The 25,254-nt window shown below is 46.2% G+C and overlaps 1 protein-coding gene across 1 annotated transcript in view; it reads left to right on the top strand.

Moving 5' to 3' along the window:
• The window catches only part of LOC126260735 (solute carrier family 26 member 10-like), a 143,489-nt gene that overhangs the window by 81,180 nt on the left and 37,055 nt on the right, over positions 1 to 25,254 (top strand). Inside the window, exons 6-7 of the mRNA XM_049958073.1 lie at positions 10,532 to 10,644; positions 24,176 to 24,387. Of these exons, the coding sequence (XP_049814030.1) occupies positions 10,532 to 10,644; positions 24,176 to 24,387 (325 nt within the window). The remainder of the gene's footprint in view (positions 1 to 10,531; positions 10,645 to 24,175; positions 24,388 to 25,254) is intronic.

Here is a 25,254-nt window from a genome sequence, read left to right on the forward strand (position 1 = left end):
ATACTGATATTCGAAAAGAAAATCAAAAACATGGAAAAGTCAACTTTAGCTTTATGACCCGGAGCACTGGCCTGAACTCGAGCCCGTCAATTTCTGAGCAGAAATGACAGACCACACATCAGTAATTGGAACAACGAATGAGGATTTTTGAAAAAAATTCAGAGGCTCCCAGTTTGGTGCCAGACATTACTTCCTTTGTCCTGGTGATGAAGTTAACTACTGTCAGACTGAGTTGGCGGGACCTACTGTATATCACACAGCTCAAGGACTTATTTGAATTCAGAAATTAGAAGACATATTTAAAAAAATGTTATATTCAGAGCAATGTCCTCATTTGCACAGAAAAGTTACTAAAGTTGTATTTAATAGCTGATTCAGTTAACTAACTGAAAGCTTTCTTTTTCTGTTTCGATATTTATCGCGTTCTACCAAAATTTAGGTTCACCAAATTTTAACCTCTTCTTGGCTCTATCGTGAAACCTTCTTTCTGATACATAAACACGTTGTTGTTGTTGTTGTGGTCTTCAGTCCTGAGACTGGTTTGATGCAGCTCTCCATGCTACTCTGTCCTGTGCAAGCTTCTTCATCTCCCAGTACCTACTGCAACCTACATCCTTCTGAATCTGCTTAGTGTATTGATCTCTTGGTCTCCCTCTACGATTTTTACCCTCCACGCTGCCCTCCAATGCTAAATTTGTGATCCCTTGATGCCTCAAAACATGTCCTACCAACCGATCCCTTCTTCTAGTCAAGTTGTGCCACAAACTTCTCTTCTCCCCAATCCTATTCAATACCTCCTCATTAGTTACGTGATCTACCCACCTTATCTTCAGCATTGTTCTGTAGCACCACATTTCGAAAGCTTCTATTCTCTTCTTGTCCAAACTAGTTATCGTCCATGTTTCACTTCCGTACATGGCTATACTCCGTACAAATACTTCCAGAAACGACTTCCTGACACTTAAATCTATACTCGATGTTAACAAATTTATCTTCTTCAGAAACGATTATGAAAGTCAAACTTGGGTAGATGCATGAGCATAATGTATGAGTAAATGCATGTTTGCTCCGCGTTTTGTTTAAGAAATAAGATGTGTGATTCTGCTCGTTGTATTATCATTATCTTAGACAATGACTCAGTTAAGAAATAAATTTATTGTATTAACAGAAGGATAAAATGTTGAAAATGAGTCCTGCTCATGAGTTTGTGGCAATAAAACTGAGCTGTTGTATTCTTGTCTCAGAAGTAGTTCCCTCGTCTTACAGACATTTGTCCCATTTTTCCCAGCTTCACACTGCTATCTTTATATAACCACTCACCAGGTGGGGAGTTTTAATGGGTGGGGAAGGTTAACAGGTGAGGTCGTGACGCTACTGGCGGAGAGGGCCGAGCTTAGAGGCTAGTGTTTATACACTCCTGGAAATTGAAATAAGAACACCGTGAATTCATTGTCCCAGGAAGGGGAAACTTTATTGACACATTCCTGGGGTCAGATACATCACATGATCACACTGACAGAACCACAGGCACATAGACACAGGCAACAGAGCATGCACAATGTCGGCACTAGTACAGTGTATATCCACGTTTCGCAGCAATGCAGGCTGCTATTCTCCCATGGAGACGATCGTAGAGATGCTGGATGTAGTCCTGTGGAACGGCTTGCCATGCCATTTCCACCTGGCGCCTCAGTTGGACCAGCGTTCGTGCTGGACGTGCAGACCGCGTGAGACGACGCTTCATCCAGTCCCAAACATGCTCAATGGGGGACAGATCCGGAGATCTTGCTGGCCAGGGTAGTTGACTTACACCTTCTAGAGCACGTTGGGTGGCACGGGATACATGCGGACGTGCATTGTCCTGTTGGAACAGCAAGTTCCCTTGCCGGTCTAGGAGTGGTAGAACGATGGGTTCGATGACGGTTTGGATGTACCGTGCACTATTCAGTGTCCCCTCGACGATCACCAGTGGTGTACGGCCAGTGTAGGAGATCGCTCCCCACACCATGATGCCGGGTGTTGGCCCTGTGTGCCTCGGTCGTATGCAGTCCTGATTGTGGCGCTCACCTGCACGGCGCCAAACACGCATACGACCATCATTGGCACCGAGGCAGAAGCGACTCTCATCGCTGAAGACGACACGTCTCCATTCGTCCCTCCATTCACGCCTTTCGCGACACCACTGGAGGCGGGCTGCACGATGTTGGGGCGTGAGCGGAAGACGGCCTAACGGTGTGCGGGACCGTAGCCCATCTTCATGGAGACGGTTGCGAATGGTTCTCGCCGATACCCCAGGAGCAACAGTGTCCCTAATTTGCTGGGAAGTGGCGGTGCGGTCCCCTACGGCACTGCGTAGGATCCTACGGTCTTGGCGTGCATCCGTGCGTCGCTGCGGTCCGGTCCCAGGTCGACGGGCACGTGCACCTTCCTCCGACCACTGGCGACAACATCGATGTACTGTGGAGACCTCACGCGCCACGTGTTGAGCAATTCGGCGGTACGTCCACCCGGCCTCCCGCATGCCCACTATACGCCCTCGCTCAAAGTCCGTCAACTGCACATACGGTTCACGTCCACGCTGTCGCGGCATGCTACCAGTGTTAAAGACTGCGATGGAGCTCCGTATGCCACGGCAAACTGGCTGACACTGACGGCGGCGGTGCACAAATGCTGCGCAGCTAGCGCCATTCGACGGCCAACACCGCGGTTCCTGGTGTGTCCGCTGTGCCGTGCGTGTGATCATTGCTTGTAGAGCCCTCTCGCAGTGTCAGGAGCAAGTATGGTGGGTCTGACACACCGGTGTCAATGTGTTCTTTTTTCCATTTCCAGGAGTGTAGCTGCCATATGCCCTATGGTGTCAGTGAAACAGCGCTGTTCTCCAAAATCATATCCGTTATGAGTAATTTGAGGTACGGATTATCTTCTCCATAGCGACAAAATGTGGACTCAGTTCTTCGTGAGCTGTTTACGTCGTGCGTGTCACGACCCAGCGGCGGAGTCGCGCAGGTGGTCAGCCTTTAGGCGCAAACCTACTGCGTCTCACTGACAGGTAGCGGGGCCTGCTCCAGCGCTGTGTCCTGAAGCGAGTGCCAATTGCACATCGCGTACGGCGGATGTCGTGAAGAGGCCGAAGCTCAGGACGCAAATCAGGGACACAGCGTACAGCCAGGGGGCGGTAGTCTACAGTCGCTTGATATGTCCTTTCACCAGGGGAAGGCCCCGGTTCCTCAACATCTTCAAACATGGCGACAGCCAAGCAGCGGTGGAAGCGTGCAGCAGCGATGTCCCACTAGAGCCTGCTGCCTGTGGTGTCGCAGGCGAATTCTTTTCTCCGCAGCAGGCAGCACATCACGTTTGGCCAGTCACGTTGTCTTGTAACTAACGAGACTGTTATTCCGCCGGAATCAGAGAGGTACATTGGATAACCAGACACTGACTGTTCCTTTGAAAACGGTCGTAATTGAGCTGGACGTAATCTCGTGGAGGACGGCGACGTGGTAATTTGCCCTCATTATCCGGAGGTGTCAGCGGACCTGTCCCCACTGTGGTGTCCCAATTGTTGTCAGTTCCCCTTGCCTTCGAACTTTCCGTCAGTGCTAGGATGCCGTGGAGCGGCTGAGCTCGCACGTTACGTGTTATGGCTGCTCAGTGCAACGCGCGCGGAATAACTGATTAGGTGCTGTCATGCCGCGCCATTTGCGCTTCTTAATTATGGCTCAGTTCGATGTGGAAATGTATGACGAGCGGCGCCCTGACTTCTGCAACATGCTTGGGAGCCCCAGATCGTGGTTGTGACAGACGGTGTGAGCCAGATCTGATTCTCTGCTGTCTACATCTACATCTATGTCTACGTGATTACTCTGCTATTCACAATAAAGGACCTGGCAGAGGGTTCAATGAACCACCTTCAAGCTGTCTCTCTACCGGAACGATACGCGGGAAAAATGAGCACTTACATTTTTCTGTGCGAGCCCTGATTTCTCTTATGTTATCGTGATGATCATTTCTCTCTATGTAGGTGGGTGCTAACAGAATGTCTTCGAAATCGGAGGAGAAAATTGGGGATTGAAATTTCATGAGAAGATCCCGTCGCAACGAAAAACGCCTTTCTTATAATGATTGTCACTCCAGTTCACGTTTATGTCTGTGACACTATCCCCCTATTTTGCGATAGTACAACGAGCTGCCCTTCTTTGTACTTTTTCGATGTCATCCGTCAGTCCCACCTGATGCGGATCCCACACAGCACAGCAATACTCCAGAATAGGGCGGACAAGCGTGGTGTAAGCAGTCTCTTTAGGAGACCTGTCGCACCTTCTAAGTGTTCTGCCAATGAATCGCAGTCTTTTGTTTGCTCTACCCATAATATTATCTATGTGATCGTTCCAATTTAGGTTATTTGTAATTGTAATCACTGAGTATTTTGTTGAATTTACAGCCTTCAGATTTATGTTACTTATCGTGTAATCGAAATTTAGCTGATTTCTTTTAGTGCTCATGTGAATAACTTCACACTTTTCCTTATTCAGGGTCTACTGCCACTATTCGCACCATACAGATATCTTATCTAAGTCATTTTACAAGTCGTTTTGATCATATGACGACTTTACAAGATGGTAATTGACAGCATCATCTGCGAACAATCAAAGACGTCGTTAATATAGATCAGGAACAATAGAGGGCCTATAACACTTCCTTGGGGAACGCCGGATATTACTTCTGTTTTACTCGATGACTTTCCGTCTATTACTACGAACTGTGACCTTTCTGACAGGAAATCACGAATCCAGTCGCAAAACTGAGGCGATACTCCGTAGGCACGCAATTTGGTTAGAAGAAGCTTGTGAGGAACGGTGTCGAAAGCCTTCTGGAAATCTAAAAATATGGAATCAATTTGACATCCCCTGTCGATAGCACTTATTACTTCATGAGTATACAGACTTGTGTTTCACAAAAACGATATTTTCTCAAACCGTGCTGACTGTGTGGCATAATGTTCCAATACAGTATATGTTCCAAAACCCTACTGCAAATCGACGTTAGTGATATAGGCCTGTAATCCAGCGGATTACTCCTGCTTCCCTTTTTGGGTATTGGTGTGACTTGAGAAATTTTCCAGTTTTTAGATTCGGATCTTTCTGTGAGCGAGTGGTTGTATATAATTGCTAAATATGGAGCTATTTTATCAGCATACTCTGAGAGGAACCTGACTGGTATACAATCTGGACCGGAGGCTTTGCCATTATTAAATTTATTTAAGCTGCTTCGTTACTCCGAGGATATCTACTTCTATGTTTCTCATCTTGGCAGTTGTTCTTGATTGGAATTCAGGAACATTTACTTCGTCTTCTTTGGTGAAGAAGTTTCGGAAAACAGTATTTAATAACTCTGCTTTAGTGGCACTGTCATCAGTGACTTCACCGTTGTTATCGAGCAGTGAAGGTATTGATTGCGTCTTCCCACTGGTGTGCTTTATGTATGACCAGAATTTCTTTGGGTTTTCTGCCAAATTTCGAGACAGAATTTCGTTGTGGAAATTATTAAAAGCATCTCGCATTGAAGTACGCGCCATATTTCGAACTTCTGTAAAACTGTGCCAATCTTGGGGATTTTGCGTTCTTTTAAATTTGGCATGCTTTTTTCGTTGCTTCTGCTACAACGATCTGACCCGTTTTGTGTACCATGGGGGATCAGTACCATCACATATTAATTTATGTGGTATATATCTCTCAATTGCTGTCGATACTATCTCTTTGAAAACATTTCTCAATTTTTCTACACTTCAAGATCACATTGGAAGGAGTGAAGACTGTCTCTTAAAAAGGCGTTAAGAGCATTTTTATCAGCTTTTTTAAATAGATATACTTTGCGTTTCTTTTTGATGGTTGGAGGTGTTACGGTATTCAGCCTAGCAACAACTGCCTTGTGTCGATAATACCTGCATTCGTCACAATACTCACTATTTGTCCAGGATTATTTGTTGTTAAAATGTCAAGTATGCTTTCTCAACCATTTACGTTTCGAGTGGGCTCATGAAATAATTGTTCAAAATAATTTTCTGAGAAAGCATTCAGTACAATTTCGGATGACGTTTTATACCTGCCGCCGGCTTTAAACGTATAATTTTTCCAGCATATCGAGGGTAGATTAAAGTCACCATCGACCTTAATTTTATGAGGGGGGGTACTTGTTTGAGATGAGACTCAAGTTTTCTTTGAACTGTGTGGCAACTACATCTTTCGAGTCGGGGGTCGGTAAAACGATCCTATTAATAGTTTTGTCAGATTGTCAGGTATAACCTCTACCCATAGTATTTCACACAAACTAACTACTTCAATTTCGCTACAAGGCAAACTACCTCTGACACCAATAAATACTCCGCCACCAACTGTATTTAATTTATCCTTTCTGAAAACTGTTAGATCGTTTGAAAAAAATTTCGGCTGAACTTATTTTCGGCTTTAGCCAGCTCTCTGTACCTACAACTATTTGAGCTTCAGTGCTTTGTATTTGGGCTGGGAGCTCTGGTTCTTTCCCAACACAGCTACGACAATTTACAACTACAATACCAATCGTTTCTACAACTACCTTACTGTGTTTTACCTGCCCACTTTCAGACGGACGCCCCTTCTGTGGTTCCCTGAGACCCTCTAACCTAAAAAACCGCCCAGTCCCTTCCACACAGCCCCCGTTACCCGTGTAGCCGCCTCCTGTCTGCAGTGGACTCCTGACCTATTAAGCGGAATTCGTAAACGCACCAACCGATGGCGCAAGTCAAGGAATCTACAGCGTACACGGTCACAGAACCACCTGAGTCCCTGATTCAGACCCTCTGCGCCAAGTAATAACTTTCAAAATCTGTATGTGCAGCACGGAACTGAATTTGCTGGCCAACAACCCATATCACAACCACACCGCCTTTTAATAAGACAGCGGTGAAGGTATCCGTATTGATGGTATGATGTTGCTGCAGTCCTAGAGTTTGACGTCGGATCAAATGAGGGCACTATTACACTGAAAGACACGGAACAAAGGGACTTTAAAAATCTGTAGGAACAAAACTATTCAACAGATGAAGTTGGTACTTGTTTTGTATCATTCTGGAGCGTGCTCCAACGTTATTAATAATGTTGTTATTTTTCCTTATTAGCTTAACTTTTCTACTTTTCCCAAAATGACGGTGGAAGCGGGCGAAATGACACATTGCGCCGTTGAATTATACGTAGTTTCTAGATTAATAAACTAATAAGAAGTTTAAAATAGGTGATGATTACGACTAGATGTTGGTGTTGTAGTGTACATTCTCTTCGTTATGAAACGAAGTTACGGAAACTTGGAATGGAGATTCGTATGTAGGAAGTATTGGAGGGGAAATGCAAATGATCATATAACATTACAGGACACAGGACCTCATCTGCGCTACCAGACGCAAGGAGTTCCCATGAGGCGCCACGTCAGTGACACGCCTGTGTGATGAGAATGAGATGAAATGATTGGAACACTGCAAACAACCAGTCTCTGGGCGACGAAAATATCCGACCTGGCTCGAAATGAATCTTCAGATTCTGCCATATAGAGGTAGTGACGCTAAACGCTAGACCATGAGCTGCCGAAGATTGGAGAGAAATGTATGTGCAAAATGGTAGGGGATATCTGCCAGTATGAAAGTGTAGCCGCGGCTAGTGGCAGTGCGGTTTGAGGCGCCATGTCACGGATCGCGTTGCCCCTCCAGCCGGAGGTTCGAGTTCTCCCTCGGGCATGGGTGTGTGTGCTGTCCTTAGGTTAGTTGGTTTAATTAGTTCTAAGTCTAGGGGACTGATGACCTCAGGTGTTAAGTCCCACAGTGCTCAGAGCCAACTGATCCACGAAAGAAGTGGCTTATTAGGGGCTTGTTCGCCCGATTCTAGAATATTGCTCATCTATCTAGGATCGCTATCAGGTAGGACTGATAGAGGAGATAGAGAAGATCCAAAGAAGAGCGGCGCGTTTCGTAACGGGATAGTTTACCTGGCGAGAGAGCGTTACGGATCCCGTGGTCGTGCGGTAGCGGTCTCGCTTCCCACACCCGGGTTCCCGGGTTCCATTCCCAGCGGGGTCAGGGATTTTCTCTGCCTCGTGATGGCTGGGTGTTGTGTGCTGTCCTTAGGTTAGTTAGGTTTAAGTAGTTCTAAGTTCTAGGGGACTTATGACCACAGCAGACCGTTACGGGGAGGCTAAACCAGCTCCACTGGCAGACGTAACAAGAGAGGCGTTGTGCATCACGGAGAGATTTACTGTTGAAATTTCCGGACAGCAGTTTTCAGGAGGAGTCGGACAACATATTACTTCCCCCCACACACATCTCGCGTATTGCCGCACGGTGTAGCCGAGTGGTCGGGGGGAGGGGGGGGGGGGCTTGTCACGGTGCTGCGAGCGGTTCTCCCCGTCGGAGGTTCGAGTCCTCCCTGGGGCATGGGTGTGTATGTTGTTCGTAGCGTAAGTTGGTTTAAGTAGTGTGTAAGTGTATGGACCGATGACCTCAGCAATTTAGTCCCTTAGGAATTAACGCACATTTGAACATCCGATTTGAAAGTGTTACAGCCATGACCAGGAAACTTAAATGTAGAAAGCCTGTATTCACAGAGGACAATGACTTTTACGCTGCGACCATCGTTTGCATCGATCGCGAGAATAAGACAAGAGAGGTTACAGTAGGTACTAGGGCATATAAACAGTCACATTTCCCCCGGTCAATACGCGACTGGAATGGGGAAGGAAATACACTCCTGGAAATTGAAATAAGAACACCGTGAATTCATTGTCCCAGGAAGGGGAAACTTTATTGACACATTCCTGGGGTCAGATACATCACATGATCACACTGACCGAACCACAGGCACATAGACACAGGCAACAGAGCATGCACAATGTCGGCACTAGTACAGTGTATATCCACCTTTCGCAGCAATGCAGGCTGCTATTCTCCCATGGAGACGATCGTAGAGATGCTGGATGTAGTCCTGTGGAACGGCTTGCCATGCCATTTCCACCTGGCGCCTCAGTTGGACCAGCGTTCGTGCTGGACGTGCAGACCGCGTGAGACGACGCTTCATCCAGTCCCAAACATGCTCAATGGGGGACAGATCCGGAGATCTTGCTGGCCAGGGTAGTTGACTTACACCTTCTAGAGCACGTTGGGTGGCACGGGATACATGCGGACGTGCATTGTCCTGTTGGAACAGCAACTTCCCTTGCCGGTCTAGGAATGGTAGAACGATGGGTTCGATGACGGTTTGGATGTACCGTGCACTATTCAGTGTCCCCTCGACGATCACCAGTGGTGTACGGCCAGTGTAGGAGATCGCTCCCCACACCATGATGCCGGGTGTTGGCCCTGTGTGCCTCGGTCGTATGCAGTCCTGATTGTGGCGCTCACCTGCACGGCGCCAAACACGCATACGACCATCATTGGCACCAAGGCAGAAGCGACTCTCATCGCTGAAGACGACACGTCTCCATTCGTCCCTTCATTCACGCCTGCCGCGACACCACTGGAGGCGGGCTGCACGATGTTGGGGCGTGAGCGGAAGACGGCCTAACGGTGTGCGGGACCGTAGCCCAGCTTCATGGAGACGGTTGCGAATGGTCCTCGCCGATACCCCAGGAGCAACAGTGTCCCTAATTTGCTGGGAAGTGGCGGTGCGGTCCCCTACGGCACTGCGTAGGATCCTACGGTCTTGGCGTGCATCCGTGCGTCGCTGCGGTCCGGTCCCAGGTCGACGGGCACGTGCACCTTCCGCCGATCACTGGCGACAACATCGATGTACTGTGGAGACCTCACGCCCCACGTGTTGAGCAATTCGGCGGTACGTCCACCCGGCCTCCCGCATGCGCACTATACGCCCTCGCTCAAAGTCCGTCAACTGCACATACGGTTCACGTCCACGCTGTCGCGGAATGCCACCAGTGTTAAAGACTGCGATGGAGCTCCGTATGCCACGGCAAACTGGCTGACACTGACGGCGGCGGTGCACAAATGCTGCGCAGCTAGCGCCATTCGACGGCCAACACCGCGGTTCCTGGTGTGTCCGCTGTGCCGTGCGTGTGATCATTGCTTGTACAGCCCTCTCGCAGTGTCCGGAGCAAGTGTGGTGGGTCTGACACACCGGTGTCAATGTGTTCTTTTTTCCATTTCCCGGAGTGTAGATAACATTGGTACATGTCCTCCCTGCCATGCACTGCAGAATGGCGTGCGGGTTGCATATGTAGGTGTAAATTTACATGTCTATGTTGCAAATAACTGATAGGTCAGATGCCAAGTGGGTAAGGAAAGCGTGTATTTGAACCTTCGTTTGGGATGAAGGGATGGATGGGTAGATTTCAAGGATTAGCAACATCACTAAAACAAAATTTCATTCTTACTGGTGCCATCTCAGCGGCAATTGAAACACTTTTGTGGCTTGCCTCGTGTTTGTTACTTGTAGCTGCGGCACGTTTAGAATGAATGAGCCTTTGAGAAGGAGTGGACGCTGAGTGGGCGCGTTGTGGCCAGCTCGCCGGCCTCGTGTCCTGCGCAGTGCTGCTGGCTGTGGTGCAGGGCGCCGGTCCGCTGTTCGAGCCTCTGCCCAGGGCCGTGCTCGCCGCCGTCATCATCGTCGCCCTCAGGTACAGTAACACTACGTCAACCTGCCGCTAGGGACCGCTCGTGTAAGCGCTGCTACTACCTCACTCATTTGTGTCGTAAGATAAGCAATGATCGCGTCTCAAAAAAATGTTGCTGATGCTTACTATGATGACCAATGTAATAAATATATGACTGTTTAACGATGTAAAGTGAAATTATACACGATTTTGATATGCGAATCAATAAAGCCACCAACATCAAATTGTTAGGTTGAATGTTACGTACGCTAGATATGCCGGACAAGTCTTCGACTTTGCTAAGGTACACACACAAACATTGGAATATACACTATGTTCATATATTTTTCCCTGCAACGTACTGACGCTATATTAAACATAGCTCAAATCCCGCGCTTTCGGCCAAGGATGTACTGAGGTTTCCCATGGTTGAAAGCGCAAGCTGGAATTAGAAATCTCCTTTGAAATATTTCCAAGTGCGATCCACTCTATCACTTCTACCAGCTCGCCTGGTCTTGACGAAGGATGTCGGAATCTGGAAAGTGGCCGACCTCGAAGAGCCCGCTGTACCGACCAGAGTAGAAAATGGAAATTATTGAAAATATTCTAACCGAGTGTGCCCAGATTGTCTCTGTGCAGGTACATTTTTATAGTGCTCAAGAAACATGGGCAGGTGGCACTGTGGACGTTGTCGAACTGGGTGGTCTTAGAGGGATCCATTGCCGACTTACGCACCCTTCTCCCTCCCCTCCCCCCTACCGCTTCACTCGATGTGGACACAGGAGAGTGCGAAACAGGAGAGCTCAAAGAACAGAAGCACCGTTACCTGCTTCAGAGCACATTCAAATTTCGACGAATGGGCTTATTGAAATCTCTAGAGGCTTCCGAATGTGCGCCAGGACAGGAATTACATTGCACTGTACTCCAAAGGCTTTGCTGGCCCACTGTGTCCTCAGAGAAGGATTGAGCCGCAAAGAGCTATCAGCAGTGACAGACGTTGGTAAGAACGTGATCCTGTAGTCCATCTCACTGAGAAATGTGGCTGTTGACGGATAAATATGTGGGAATCAACGCCCCAAGGGAGGTGACGGATTCATCGATGCCTTTTGTGCCACCCCCTGAGGCCTTTTCATGTCGATTCTGAACGGCAGTCCGTCTGAAATGTTTTCTTTGGCCACCTATAAACCCATAAGAAAACTGTCGTCGTTGTGATGTTCTTTTCGGAGACGGGAAAAGCTGAGGTGAATAGGAGGTAAAAGGAACAACGACGACCTTACCATCATGTAACAAGTCCACTGTATCTTTGGGCAGAAGGGTGGTGAAAATTGGTGCCAATGTTACATCATTAATCCACCTTACACCATACGCGAACTTCTGATCTGGGGCCCTTTTTTTCATGTGTCAACATGCACTGTTTGAAGCGTCGCTGAGCCCGAGGGTGACATTGCAAGATGCCATCAAGCTTTTCGACGATTACAGAGGAAAACTGTAGGCACCTTTCCGCCAAATTTTGAAGTTCTACGTCGCAATCGAAGACAATTTTGGGGTTTCTTAAAAGTGACCATTTAATTTTGTTCCTCAGTGTAGTTGTTCGACCAGACCATAGACATGAGCATCTGCATTGGATAATAAGAAATCACGTTTAGTTAGATTCTGCAATTCTGTGTGCTGAAAAATGCTGTTCCTTTACTGGGGTACATGGGTCAGTTCGACATCGAGGTCGACTGCGACTACTGTGTGTTGAAGGCAACACTGTGTACTCGTATGAGGAAAATTTAAAAATACAATGTACCATGCAGCCTCGAAATCTGAAATACCTTTTCGGGGTAATCTACTCGACTTTAAGTGAAGTATGTTCTTGACTGACTGCCCCTGTGCCCCCTAGCGAGTCCCAAGGTCACTGTGTGTTGAAGGCAACACTGTATATGAGGAAAAGGTAAATATACAATGTACCACGCTGCCTCGAAATCTGAAATACCTTTTCGGGGTAATCCACTTGACTTCAGCTGAAGTATGTCGTCTTCACTGACTGCCCCTGTGCTACCTAGCGAGTCCCAAGTATGCGGTTGATGGTGAGTGTTGTGCAGGTCTGGTTACCGTACGATTCCGCAACTGAGGTATGAAAAAAATGAAGTCCCATGCTTCTTTACAGAGCGTAGGGGAACGAAGCGGGAGACCCGCACCGCTTTACTCGGCAAGACAACTGTTTTTTCGCTGTCACATATACTGACTGCGACACTGATGGATAGCGGTTTCATATCCAACCGACTTCGCCACTTTATCTGCCGAGACGCCTATGACGCGATTAGCTTCTGGAACGTCGCTCCACAAATTAATTATTTAAATGTAATTGAGAGCTTATTTATTAAACACACGTTGGCCATAAAATCCAGTTAAGGTTGGACACAAATGCGAATCTGGCTAGACTGAGAACTAAGTCCCATAACAAACAGTCACATCAAGAAGTGAACTCCATTACCAACATAGCTAAGCTAGGAGCTGTGGTGGTTCCTGCCCTGAAGAGCTGTTTACTGTAGGAGGCTGATTCCAGACTGGTGGGTGCCCTCTTCAGACTGCTGCTAACCGGACTTCGTAGCTGATGCATCCTGGCACTTTCTGCTGAAAAACTTCGTCTGTACCAAGAATATCTGCAGACTTGTTAGGCCGTCCGTTACAAAACCATATGGACTGATACCCTAGTGTATGGCTGAAGCTAAAGGCTATAATCAGCGTTTCGTCCACTGGCTATCCAAGCGCAATGATGTCATCGTCTTGCCTAACTGGCTCACGTGATGAGGCGTGGCGATACAGTACGGACACTGCCGATGACCCCTGTGGTCAACCGCGGACGTGCTCGTCGCCTTTGGCGTCGCCTAGAGATGTAGGCTACGCTGACACTCCACCTTGATGGAAGAGTGGATTAGGTAGCGGGATAAATGGTGTGGGAGATGACAGTATGGCACAGAAGGCATTTTCCTTGCCACGCTACACTGAAGAGCCAAAGAAACTGGTACACCTGCCTAATGTCGTGAAGCGCCCCCGCGAACATTCAGAAGTGCCGCAACACGACGTGGCATGGACTCGCCTAATGTCTGAAGTAGTGCTAGAGCGAATTGATACCATGAATCCTGCAGGGTTGTCCATAAATCCGTAAGAGTACGACGGGTGGAGCTCTCTTCAGAACATGTCGCAAGGCAACCTAGATATGCTCAATAAAGGGGAGATTTGTGGCCATCGGAAGTGTTTAAACTCAGAAGATTCTTCCTGGACCCACTCTGTAGCAGTTCTGGACGTGTGGGGTGTTGCATTGTCCTATTGGAATTGTCCAGGTCCGTCGGAATGCACAATGGATATGAATGGATGCAGGTGTTCAGACAGGAAGCTTACGTACGTGTCACCTATCAGAGTCGCATCTAGACGTATCAGGGGTCCCATATCGCTCCAACTGTACACATTCCACTCCGTTACAGAGCTTGCACCAGCTTGAACATGCAGGGTCCACGGATTTATGAGGTCGCCACGGTACCTGTACATGTCCATCCACTCGATACAATTTAAAACGAGACTCGTCCGACCGGACATGTTTCCAGTCATCAACAGGCTAATGTCGGTGCCCAGGTGAAGCACAAAGCTTTGTGTCGTGCAGTCATCAAGGGTACACGTGTGGGCCTTCGGCTCCGAAAGCCCATATCGATAATGTTTCGTTGAATGGTTGGCACGCTGACAATTGTTGATGGCCCAGCATTGAAATCTGGAGCAATTTGCGGAAGGGTTGCACTTCTGTCATGCTGAACGATTCTCTGCAGTCGTCGTTGGTTCATAAATGGTTCAAATGCCTCTGAGCAGTATGGGACTTAACTGCTGAGGTCATCAGTCCCCTAGAACTTAGAAGTACTTAAACCTAACTAACCTAAGGACATCACACACATTCATGCCCGAGGCAGGATTCGAACCTGCGAACGTAGCGGTCACGCTGTTCCAGACTGAAGCGCCTAGAACCGCTCGGCCACACCGGCCGGCTCGTCGTTGGTCCTGTTCTTGCAGGATCTTTTCCCGGCCGCAGCGATGGCGGATATTTGATGTTTACAGGATTGCTGATGTTCACTGTACACTCGTGAAATGGTCGTACGGGGAAATCCCCATCTCATCGCTACCTCCGAGATGTTGTGTCCTATCGCTCTTGCGCCAACTACAACACCACTTTCAAACTAACTTAAATCTTGACAAGCTGCCATTGTACCAGCAATAACGATCTAGCAACTTAGCCAGACACTTGTTGTGTTATATGGGCGTTGTCGACCGCAGTGCCGTATTCTGCCTGTTTACATACCCCTGTATCTGAATACGTATGCCTATACCAGTACCAGTTTCTTTGGCGCTTCAGTGTAGTACGACTTACTGGATAAGCGGTTGATTTCGGGGTGCGTACGTTGTCTCAAAATTCAATTAGATTGTTCCACACGAGAGTCCAAGGACGATACCATGGGCCGAAGTAACGTTAAATTCAAATTCGCCATTGGCTCATGTTGAACCAGTGCAACTATTGTCTGTGTAGTAGCTTTGTTTTATACACTTTTCTACCCATGTGTTATTATAACAGCTCATTTCTCTGTTCAGTGTGACGTAATTGGTTAGCAACCCACATAGCGATTTCCTTTGCCAAGTTTATATTTACTTCAATTACTAAGAAAATTACGTCTTATCTTTGCTTGCCAGGACGTCTGCCTCTTTCTTTTCATAAAGGAAGTAACACAGGTTGCTTGCAAATGTTCAAAAGTCTGACAGCTCTGAAGGGCTGACATGAGCATTATACTTCACGCAGTAAGTAAGTGTTAACACGAAGTTCAAGACCTTCTGGTCGAGTAAAATCACAGTCTCTCCTCAGAATTCTGAGTCATCGCGCACTACCAACAGGTCATTTGGAATCATGTCTGGCTTGCCTTAGCAACGTGGGTTAAATTTCTCGAATGTTAAATGCGACGCATAAGTTGTTGTCCAACAGCCACCATGTTCATTTGCAGTTCTGAATACTGGATGAATATGATGGTTAATGAGTAAAATGAGCTGGTTTGTTTATTCTTCTGGGACGGAATACATCCTGTCTCTTACGCAGAATTATACACTGGCATTACACTTAGTGTGGAGGGACAACTCATTATTTCAGTTCACCTCTGCTGGAGATTGTTACTCAGTGGTCAATGAAAAATGTACTACATATTTGTGCTGTACTTGTGTGAAATAGTGTTCTGGTTGGGTAGTTGAACAACGCAAAATTCCTCCATCCACTGCCAACATTTCAACGCGTTTTACACGTGTTTTTTGATATTTTATGCCAATTATGATTATTTCATAAGAGAGAATAGTTTCCTACAATTTCGACGCTATCTTCGAAGCAATTCATAAAGCCATAATAACGAGGAGTAATGGCAATAGTCATGACCAGATACCCATCCAGAGTTGACAATTGCTCTGGGACTTCTTAACATATTGTACTGCCACATACTCGCATACTGTCATTCTGGCAGCAGAGCTCAAGAGAGATGTCACTCATCTACATAACATGTGTTGACATTTTATTTCTTCTCCAGTTTGTCTCCTGAATATTTGCTTGTACAGAGTGCGAATTAACATTGTAAACTTATCTGTTCGTCGCTGACATAGAAGACTGCAAACCTTCTTTCCTTCCCGTCTGGGCAAGCTGTGCAGTGACTAGAGTACACGTAAAGCTTACTGGAACAAGGTAAATGCTAGCTACAATGAAGTCGGTAATTCGATTGTAATACTGGCATTTTAATTTGATATCCCCCACAACTGACAAAATTTACAAAAAAAAATTGAATTTCTTTGTCCATCCACACACTCCTGAGAATGGCACATTAACAATTTGCAATTACGCGCGCCTATTACCGGCAGCTACCTTGATAAACATTCGGCACCTCACAAGGATAACTACCAGATCAAGAATATTAGGTACGTTGTTGGAAGTGGTTAAGCGTTGGTGAAAATCTCGCTTCTGAGCACACAAAGAGCTCCAATCACAGAACTCTGCATTGCTGCGATACAGATCGTATTTCTCCCTTCGAAGACGATGGCCAAGACGCCGTCCCCAAGTCCGTACCGCTCGATGGCTGAAGGCGAAAGCCTCTCTCTCCACAATTCTCCCGTCTCCCATGCGTACGAAAACGCGACGGAAGAATATTCAGTTTCGGCCAATGTCGAACGCTCCATCATCGCCGAAATCCCTCCAACGGCATTTCTGACATCTACCCAATGATCGAGTAGGTCATATCGCCCCTAGGCAAACGAAATTCCCGTCTTCGCCGCGTGTTGCCCAGCACAGCTGGCTCCGGAAGCCGGGCTATCCCCAAAAGCGCCGTATGTCGCGCGTTTCCGGTGGCCGCTAACTGCCGCCCACGGCGGCCTGGCGAGCTACGGCCAGCTGCAGACTTCATATTCCACAATTCTCAACTTCCGACACTTTTCACCAACGCTTTAAGTTAGTGACTTAATCATGCAGACATGCAGGAAATACTGCTAGAGAGTACCTCATATTTATCATAATTCAATAAAGTCATCATCTGATGCCCTTGCCAGTCCCTTTATTATTAATACTAACGTTGGTAAGCTAACGTGTAAGTGCCCATGTCCTGGGACCTGACAACATGGTGACCTGTAGATTGGTTTCTGCTACCGAGTCCCAGTCCCACAGCAGCATTGAAACGTCTTCTCCACCATCGAAGGAGAGTTACTTTTCTTTCCGGAAATCGCTGGACCAAAAATACATTGTTCCCGGGATTTGCAAGGTGAAATACGAACATAACTGGGAAACTAGTTGAATGTAATTCTGTAGGCGCATCTAACATTTACGACACATTAATTCAGCTTATGACAGTACTGTGAATTACGAGTATCTTGAGTATTTATTTAGTGACTAGACAGTCTACTCATTTGTTTGCTGCAGTGGACTGACATCATTATTGTTCATTGAATTTTTGTCTTTGCAGTTTTTAAGTGTATTATCACCTGAGCAGTAGCATGATTTATTTTGAAGTCATCGTGTCCATCTCGGCTATTTATTAGTGTAGATGCTAAGTGCTATTCTATACTTATTCACAAATGGCACATTTCAGTGCTGTACACTACTTAAAGGTGTGGTACTGCTACAGAATCAGTGAGAGCGTGTGAGCTCACACACCAAGTACTGGCTCAGTGGCCACCGTAGGATGGAGACATATCCACATGCATTCACTTGCCACTGAAAACTACTATTCTGAATGCCCTTACACAATCTCATTGAGTCTGTAAGCCTATCGCACATGGAAGTGAACTTTTTGGCCGAAATTGAAAGGTCGTATACAGGATGGAGAAAACAGGGTTGATAGTAAGATCAGGGGAAGGTATGGGACGTGGAATATAGCAAAATGTCCTTGGGTCGGAAAGGAACCGTTTTGTAACTACAGTCCTCAGCTTGTGCTCTCGCAGTAGCTTTCTCGCTTCCAGAGCACCGGGTCCAGGTTTCGATTCCCGGAGGATTCAGGGATTTTCACCTGCCCCGAGATGATTGCATGTTGTTGCGTCGTCTTCATCATCATCTTTCATCCCCATTAAGGTTGGAGGAAGGCAACGGCAAACCATCTGCACTAGGACCTTGCCTAGTACGGCGGTGAGGGTCTCCCGCATCGTTCCCCTACGCTCTGTCAAGAAGCATGGAATTTCATTTCCATTTTCCAGTGTCATTACAGTCATAAACGAAAGCCAGCGCTTGATAGGCTCGTGTAAGTTTGTCTGGTAAGCGAACGTGTATCAGTTTGTCTATCAGTGCGGTTTTCACCATGTCTTAGATAACACTTCTTGATATACTGTACTTAATAGAGTAGTCCATTCATGCTCTCTATACGTCAGCAAACATTAAAACATGTGGACTCTAGGTTTCATTAATAATGACATAACACATTACAGTACGAGATGTGGGCTATTTACTGTAGTGCTGTGTTCGCGGTATGGCTCATTAGCTTAAAAATTAATGTCATTAACGACCATTAATGAAGCTGATTTCGTAGCCAAGTTTTATCCACTAAACATAACAGAAAATTCACGTGTAATGTAACAACCCATGTATATGAATTTCATGTTTGCCTATCTTCCACAGTTCAGTTGAAAGCAATGTCTTTACCTTTTCTAACTGCTGTCTGTCCCATAGCAGGCGCTAGCTGGGCCAGTTACTTTAACTCCAAACACTGCCCTGCGCTGTCTGTCTTTTACTACACCCTGCAACTGTTTTGAATAAAGCTTCGCATATTAAAGTTAATCATGTTTGTGGTACGCTGCGCGAAGAAACCGGTGGCATATTTATTCCGTTATGACTGAGCAGAAAGCGTTCTGCTTGATAATTATCATTGAAGACAGGCGAAATAAAAAAGAGTAGCGGATTATTCCGCTCCAGAGGGTAGCACGTCTTCCTCTGAGCCTTGGCGACAGGCGCATCATATTCGATCGATACAGATGTCCTGATTGTAATGCTAATTATGGCTGTGTGAGACAGCGTCTGTCCATTCACTACACATGGAAGCACACAGATATGGCATATCCTGTTTGCGAGTTACGGTTCTCAGTAATTATATCAGGTGGAGCGGTCCAATTCAATTTCTGTCGTGGAAGTGAGTAGGGCGTGACGCATCGAGCCATACGCAGGGCGCAACTAAATTATCTTTACAGACTTTGAGGTCAGGTTCCTTACACCAAAACAACAACAAAAAGCTTTAATACACATGAGCTCTAAAATACGTATCTTAAGAGATATGAGCACTAATGTTTCTTCTATACTGTAAAATACATTTCTTCTACTGTAAGCTCTTTGCTTTCCATATTTTGAGAGGAGGTAGTATCATAAAAAAAGTCCAGTAAACATGATTTCTAAACGGTTCAAATGGCTCTGAGCACTATGGGACTCAACATCTGTGGTCATCAGTCCCCTAGAACTTAGAACTACTTAAACCTAACTAACCTAAGGACATCACACACATCCATGCCCGAGGCAGGGTTCGAACCTGCGACCGTAGCGGTCACGCGGTTCCAGACTGAAGCGCCTTTAACCGCACGGCCACAGCGGCCGGCCCATGATTTCTAAATTGCATCCCTTAAGAGCTATGAGGAATTTTTCATCTTTGCTATTGTCAAACACATTTCGTCTATTGGACAGCTGTCCATTGCTCTTAATGTATTCATTTTAGAGCCCATGTTTGCTGTACATTTTTTTCTTCTTTTGGTCAAAAAATACAGAAAGCAAAGAGACAGTAATAGAACGGTATCGATGATGAGCAAGTACTCATAGCTGTTAAGGTATGAATTTCAGAGCTAATGATTTCTAGACATATATTTCTTGTTTTGGTGTAAGTTTCTACCTCCTAGAAGTTTCCGAACGTGTGAAGGTACTCTTTTGCTTCTCCTAGCAGCCAATTAGAAACCATTACTGTTTGATTAGCGACAGTTTCAGTAGAAGTTGCGATGAAGTCTGTTTTACAGGATACTGCAACCGTAACTGCTGATGTACTTTGATGTTTTACAGTAGCATTGTGAAGTACAATCTACAGGTACTGTGGGCAACACGATGGTTTTCATACTAGTGTTCTTCTCCGTCATCATTAGAGGCAAGTATCAACAGTGTACAAAGCGTTGTTGTAATGTCTACACATGTGGCGCAGTATTCCTGTCAGCTAAGTAAGAGACACACTTTACACTTGGAAGCAAATAAAAACTGTTCATGTTGTTTCCAGAAGCCACATTCCTATGTCGCAGGAGAGGAAGCAGCACCCTCTTCCGATTCGCTTGGGCTACTTTGTCTTTGATGAAAGAGACATTTGAGGTTCCATATGCCTCTCCCGTGTGCTGCCGGACCTTGAAAATGAATGCTTTTAAACCTGAGATCCAGTACAGTAGCAATTGCTGCATGGTCATTTAATTCAGTTAATCCACAATTTTTCTTCAGCTCTCTCAATAAAACGTCTTTGCATTCTTTGACAGCTGGTGAAACTGGCAAGATACAATATTAATGTCTGTTGGCACATAATTTATCACTGATATAGATTTGGATATTTTAAGACTCTTTCACCCAGACCTTTGCATGTGACATATTCAAAAGGCTTTTATAAAGCTGTAATTGGCTGAGTGCTTCCATATCTAAAGTAGTTGCCACGTCAGGTGCTGAAACACTATCAACTGTGGTTGCAGAATCACGTTCCTCAAATGTAAGGTTCGCTGCAACATAAAGAAGGCGGCATTCCAAGTTGTTTTAACGCCAGAAACAAGCTTCAAAAGTGAGCCTTCACGATTACTGTTTTCATACGATAGGATCACTTCGTTTTCCGTATGTCTGTCTGTCTGTCTCTCCGACAGTTAAAAATCTTTTTGTCAGGAACGGGTACACAAATAAAACTGAAATTTATCGCATACTGTGGTCTATTGTCCCTTGTCGGTGTGAAGCAATGAAGCTTCTAAGTTAATGCAATAAAAGATACGGAAATTTATGTTACATATTTTTACACTCGCAAACTCAATCGTCAAACCCTACATGTTACTTCCCGCTAGCCATGAATCATGAAATTTGGCAATAAGCAAAGTTTCACACTACAACCAAAGGAAAAAAATCCGAAAACTGCGAGATTTTTTTAAAAAATTTCATCTTACACTCTGTCTATTTGTCCGTCTAAGAGCCTTTTCACCTCAGCAATGGGTTGACGTATCAAGTTGAAATTTATGATACATACTAAGTTCTGTAACCTCTTGGTGGTGTAATAAATGTAAGGTTCTAAGTGGATGCAGCCAAAAGATACGGTCATTTATGCCTCACATTTTGATACTGGTAAACTGACTCATCAAAACCTATACGGTACTTCCCGCTGGCCTAGAATCTTGAAATTTGTCAAAAAGCAAGGTTCCACTGTAGAAGTAAAAGAAGAAATCTGAAAGTAGATAATTTATTATCACGTCATATGAAAAAAGGTTCTTTTGTCATTTGTTACCCGACGACAAATTTGAAACGAAAACAATGAGTAGTTCTGCATTCAGCTCCACTGGCTGTCAATGGTAAAAGTGAAGTATTAGGCGATGAATGATTTTATTGCTCATATGACGTGTTTCGGAAACTACCCATCATCATGTATTCAGGAGTGATTACTGCACGTAGATTAGGCGTATCAAGTTGTATGTGAAACAAATATTCGCAGAGTAGTAAAACGTTAAAGCTAATCGCTGAATGTTTGCTTGGCATAGAACCAGAAGCGCCGATCTACGTCAGTGACCGCACCTGGATATCTGACAATAGATTCTGGAAAGCTATGAACCCATTCTTGGCCTAGTATTTGATTATCACCATTGTGGTGCAGTCATCCGTACTGGAGAACTGCCTGTTATAATAATAACGGTCGTCTGCCTCCTGCATGACTTTATGTCACATACACTACTGGGCATTAAAATTGCTACACCACGAAGATGGCGAGCTACAGACGCGAAAATTAACCGACAGGAAGAAGATACAGCTATATCCAAATGATTAGCTTTTCAGAGTATTCACACAAGGTTGGCGCCAGTGGCGACATCTACAACGTGCTGACATGAGGAAAGTTTCCATTCGATTTCTCATACACAAATAGCAGTTGACCGGCGTTGCCTGGTGAAACGTTGTTGTGGTGCCTCGTGTAAAGAGGAGAAATGCGTTTCCGACTTTGATAAAGGTCGGATTGTAGCCTATCCCGATTGCGATTTATCGTATCGCGACATTGCTGTTAGCGTTGGTCGAGATCCACTGACTGTTAGCAGAATAGGAATCGGTGGGTTTAGGAGGGTAATACGGAACGCCGTGATGGATCCCAACGGCCTCGTATCACTAGCAGTCAAGATGACAGGCATCTTATCCGCATGGCTGTAACGGATCGTGCAGCCACGTCTCAATCACCTGAGTCAATAGATGGGGACGTTTGCAAGACAACAACCATCTGCACGAATAGTTCGACGCCGTTTGCAGCAGCATGGACTATCAGCTCGGAGACCATGGCTGCGGTTACCCTTGAGGCTGCATCACAGACAGGAGCGCCTGCGATGGTGTACGAACCTGGGTGCACGAATGGCAAAACGTCATTTTTTCGGATGAATCCAGGTTCTGTGTACAGAATCACGATGGTCGAATCCCTGTTTGGCGACATCGCGGTGAACGCACATTGGAAGCATGTGTTCGTCATCGCCATACTGGCGTATCATCCGGCGTGATGATATGGAGTGCCATTGGTTACACATCTCGGTCACTTCATGTTCGCACTGACGGCACTTTGAACAGTGGACGTTACATTTCAGATGCGTTACGACCCGTGGCTCTACCGTTCATTCGATCCCTGTGAAACCCTACATTTCAGCAGGATAATGCACGACCGCATGGTGCAGGTCCTGTACGGGCCTTTCTGGATACAGAAAATGTTCGACTGCTGCCCTGGCCAGCACAGTCTCCAGATGTCTCACCAATCGAAAACGTCTGGTCAATGGTGGCCGAGCAACTGACGCGTCACAATAAGCCAGTCACTACTCTTGATGAACTGTGGTATCACGTTGAAGCTGCGTGGGCAGCTGTACCTGTACACTCCATCCAAGCTCTGTTTGACTCAATTCCCAGGCGTATCAAGGCCGTTATTACGGCTAGAGGTGGTTGTTCTGGGTACTCATTTCTCAGGATGGTTCAAATGGCTCTGAGCACTATGGGACTCAACTGCTCAGGTCATTAGTCCCCTAGAACATAGAACTAGTTAAACCTAACTAACCTAAGGACATCACAAACATCCATGCCCGAGGCAGGATTCGAACCTGCGACCGTAGCGGTCTTGCGGTTCCAGACTGCAGCGCCTTTAACCGCACGGCCACGTCGGCCGGCGATTTCTCAGGATCTATGCACCCAAATTGCGTGAAAATGTAATCACATATCAGTTCTAGTATAATATATTTGTCCAATGAATACCCGTTTATCATCTGCATTTCTGTCTTGGTGTAGCAATTTTAATGGCCAGTAGTGTATATAGTGTTGAAACTAAAACATTCTGGAAAATGTTTGAATCTCTGGGACCGATATCTTGCCACTATCAATGTCGGTAACAGGCAAAAATGGTCGATGTTGTTGATTCTTAGATGAATGAACTATGTGTATACATAATTAAGTTTGTACAGAACCCTCTATTAGATCTCGCTCTGGCCAGTTTTTTAGTTATTTTTTTAATGACTGCAGGATTGCGAGACAATATTGTCGAAGAGAAGATGAACACACCTGTGTGACGGGGGTGGGCGAGGGGGGAGGGCAGATGGTAGTACCGTAGCCACAATCGCTCACTCGCCGCTCAGCTGTGTGCGTAAAATCGATTGGATACAAGAACTTTTGTTTCGATACCGAGCAAGTATCTGTGGAAGTATTCGATTCTGAAAGTACTCGGTATCGAAACAGAAGTCTCGGATACTTAGTTGTACCTACTTGTGTCATGGCTAGGGGAGAGATAAGTGGAGTTAGGCGGCGGTCGTGTGGCAGGGGAATGGTGATGGCGGCGAGCCGCGACGTGCCGCGCATGTTCCGGCTGAGCGCGCTCGACGGCGGCGTGTGGGTGGCCTCCTTCCTGGGCGTCGTGCTGCTCGACACGGCGCTCGGCCTGCTGCTGGGCGTCGCCCTGTCGCTGCTCTTCCTGGTCGTCAGGGGGGCCGCGCCGCGAGTCCAGGTGCTCGGCGTGCTGGCCGCCGCCAAAGGTGAGGGGCGGGGCGAGGCGCCGGCACCCCGCCCACTGGCGACGGAAACACCGCGTCGCAGCCCCCTCAGATTTACCGCTAACATGGTGGGGTGGGCAGCACAGAAAAAAGTGAACACAGATGAAGCACGAAAACAGGAAGGAGGTGCACTTAACAGCGAAAAACTTTTTTTTTGCAATTTGTGGTAAGTTCCTATGGGACCATACTGCTGAGGTCATCGGTCCCTAGACTTACACACTAGTTGTTGTTGTTGGTGGTGTTGTGGTCTTCAGTCCAGAGACTGGTTTGATGCAGCTCTCCATGTTACTCTCTCCCATGCAAGGTTCTTCATCTCCCAGTACCTACTGCAACCAACATCCTTCTGAATCTGCTCAGTGTATTCATTTCTTGGTCTCCCTCTACGATTTTTACCTTCCACACTGTCCTCCAATGCTAAATTGGTGATCCTTTGATGCCTCAGAATATGTCCTACCAACCGGTCCCTTCTTCTAGTCAAGTTGTGCCACAAACTCCTCTTCTCCCCAATTCTGTTCAGTACCTCCTCATTAGTTATGTGATCTACCCATCTAATCTTAAGCATTTTTCCGTAGCACCACATTTCGAAAGCTTCTATTCTCTTCTTGTCCGAACTATTTATCGTCCATGTTTCACTTCCATATACGGCTACACTCCATACATATACTTACAGAAAACGACTTCCTGACACTTAAATCTATACTCGATGTTAACAAATTTCTCTTCTTCAAAAACGCTTGCCTTGCCATTGCCAGTTTACATTTTATGTCTTCTCTACTTCGACCAGCATCAGTTATTTTGCTCCCCAAATAATAAAACTCCTTTACTGCTTTAAGTGTCTCATTCCCTAAT

The sequence above is a fragment of the Schistocerca nitens genome, chromosome 5 (assembly GCF_023898315.1).
Source record: "Schistocerca nitens isolate TAMUIC-IGC-003100 chromosome 5, iqSchNite1.1, whole genome shotgun sequence".
Lineage (NCBI taxonomy): Eukaryota > Metazoa > Arthropoda > Insecta > Orthoptera > Acrididae > Schistocerca > Schistocerca nitens.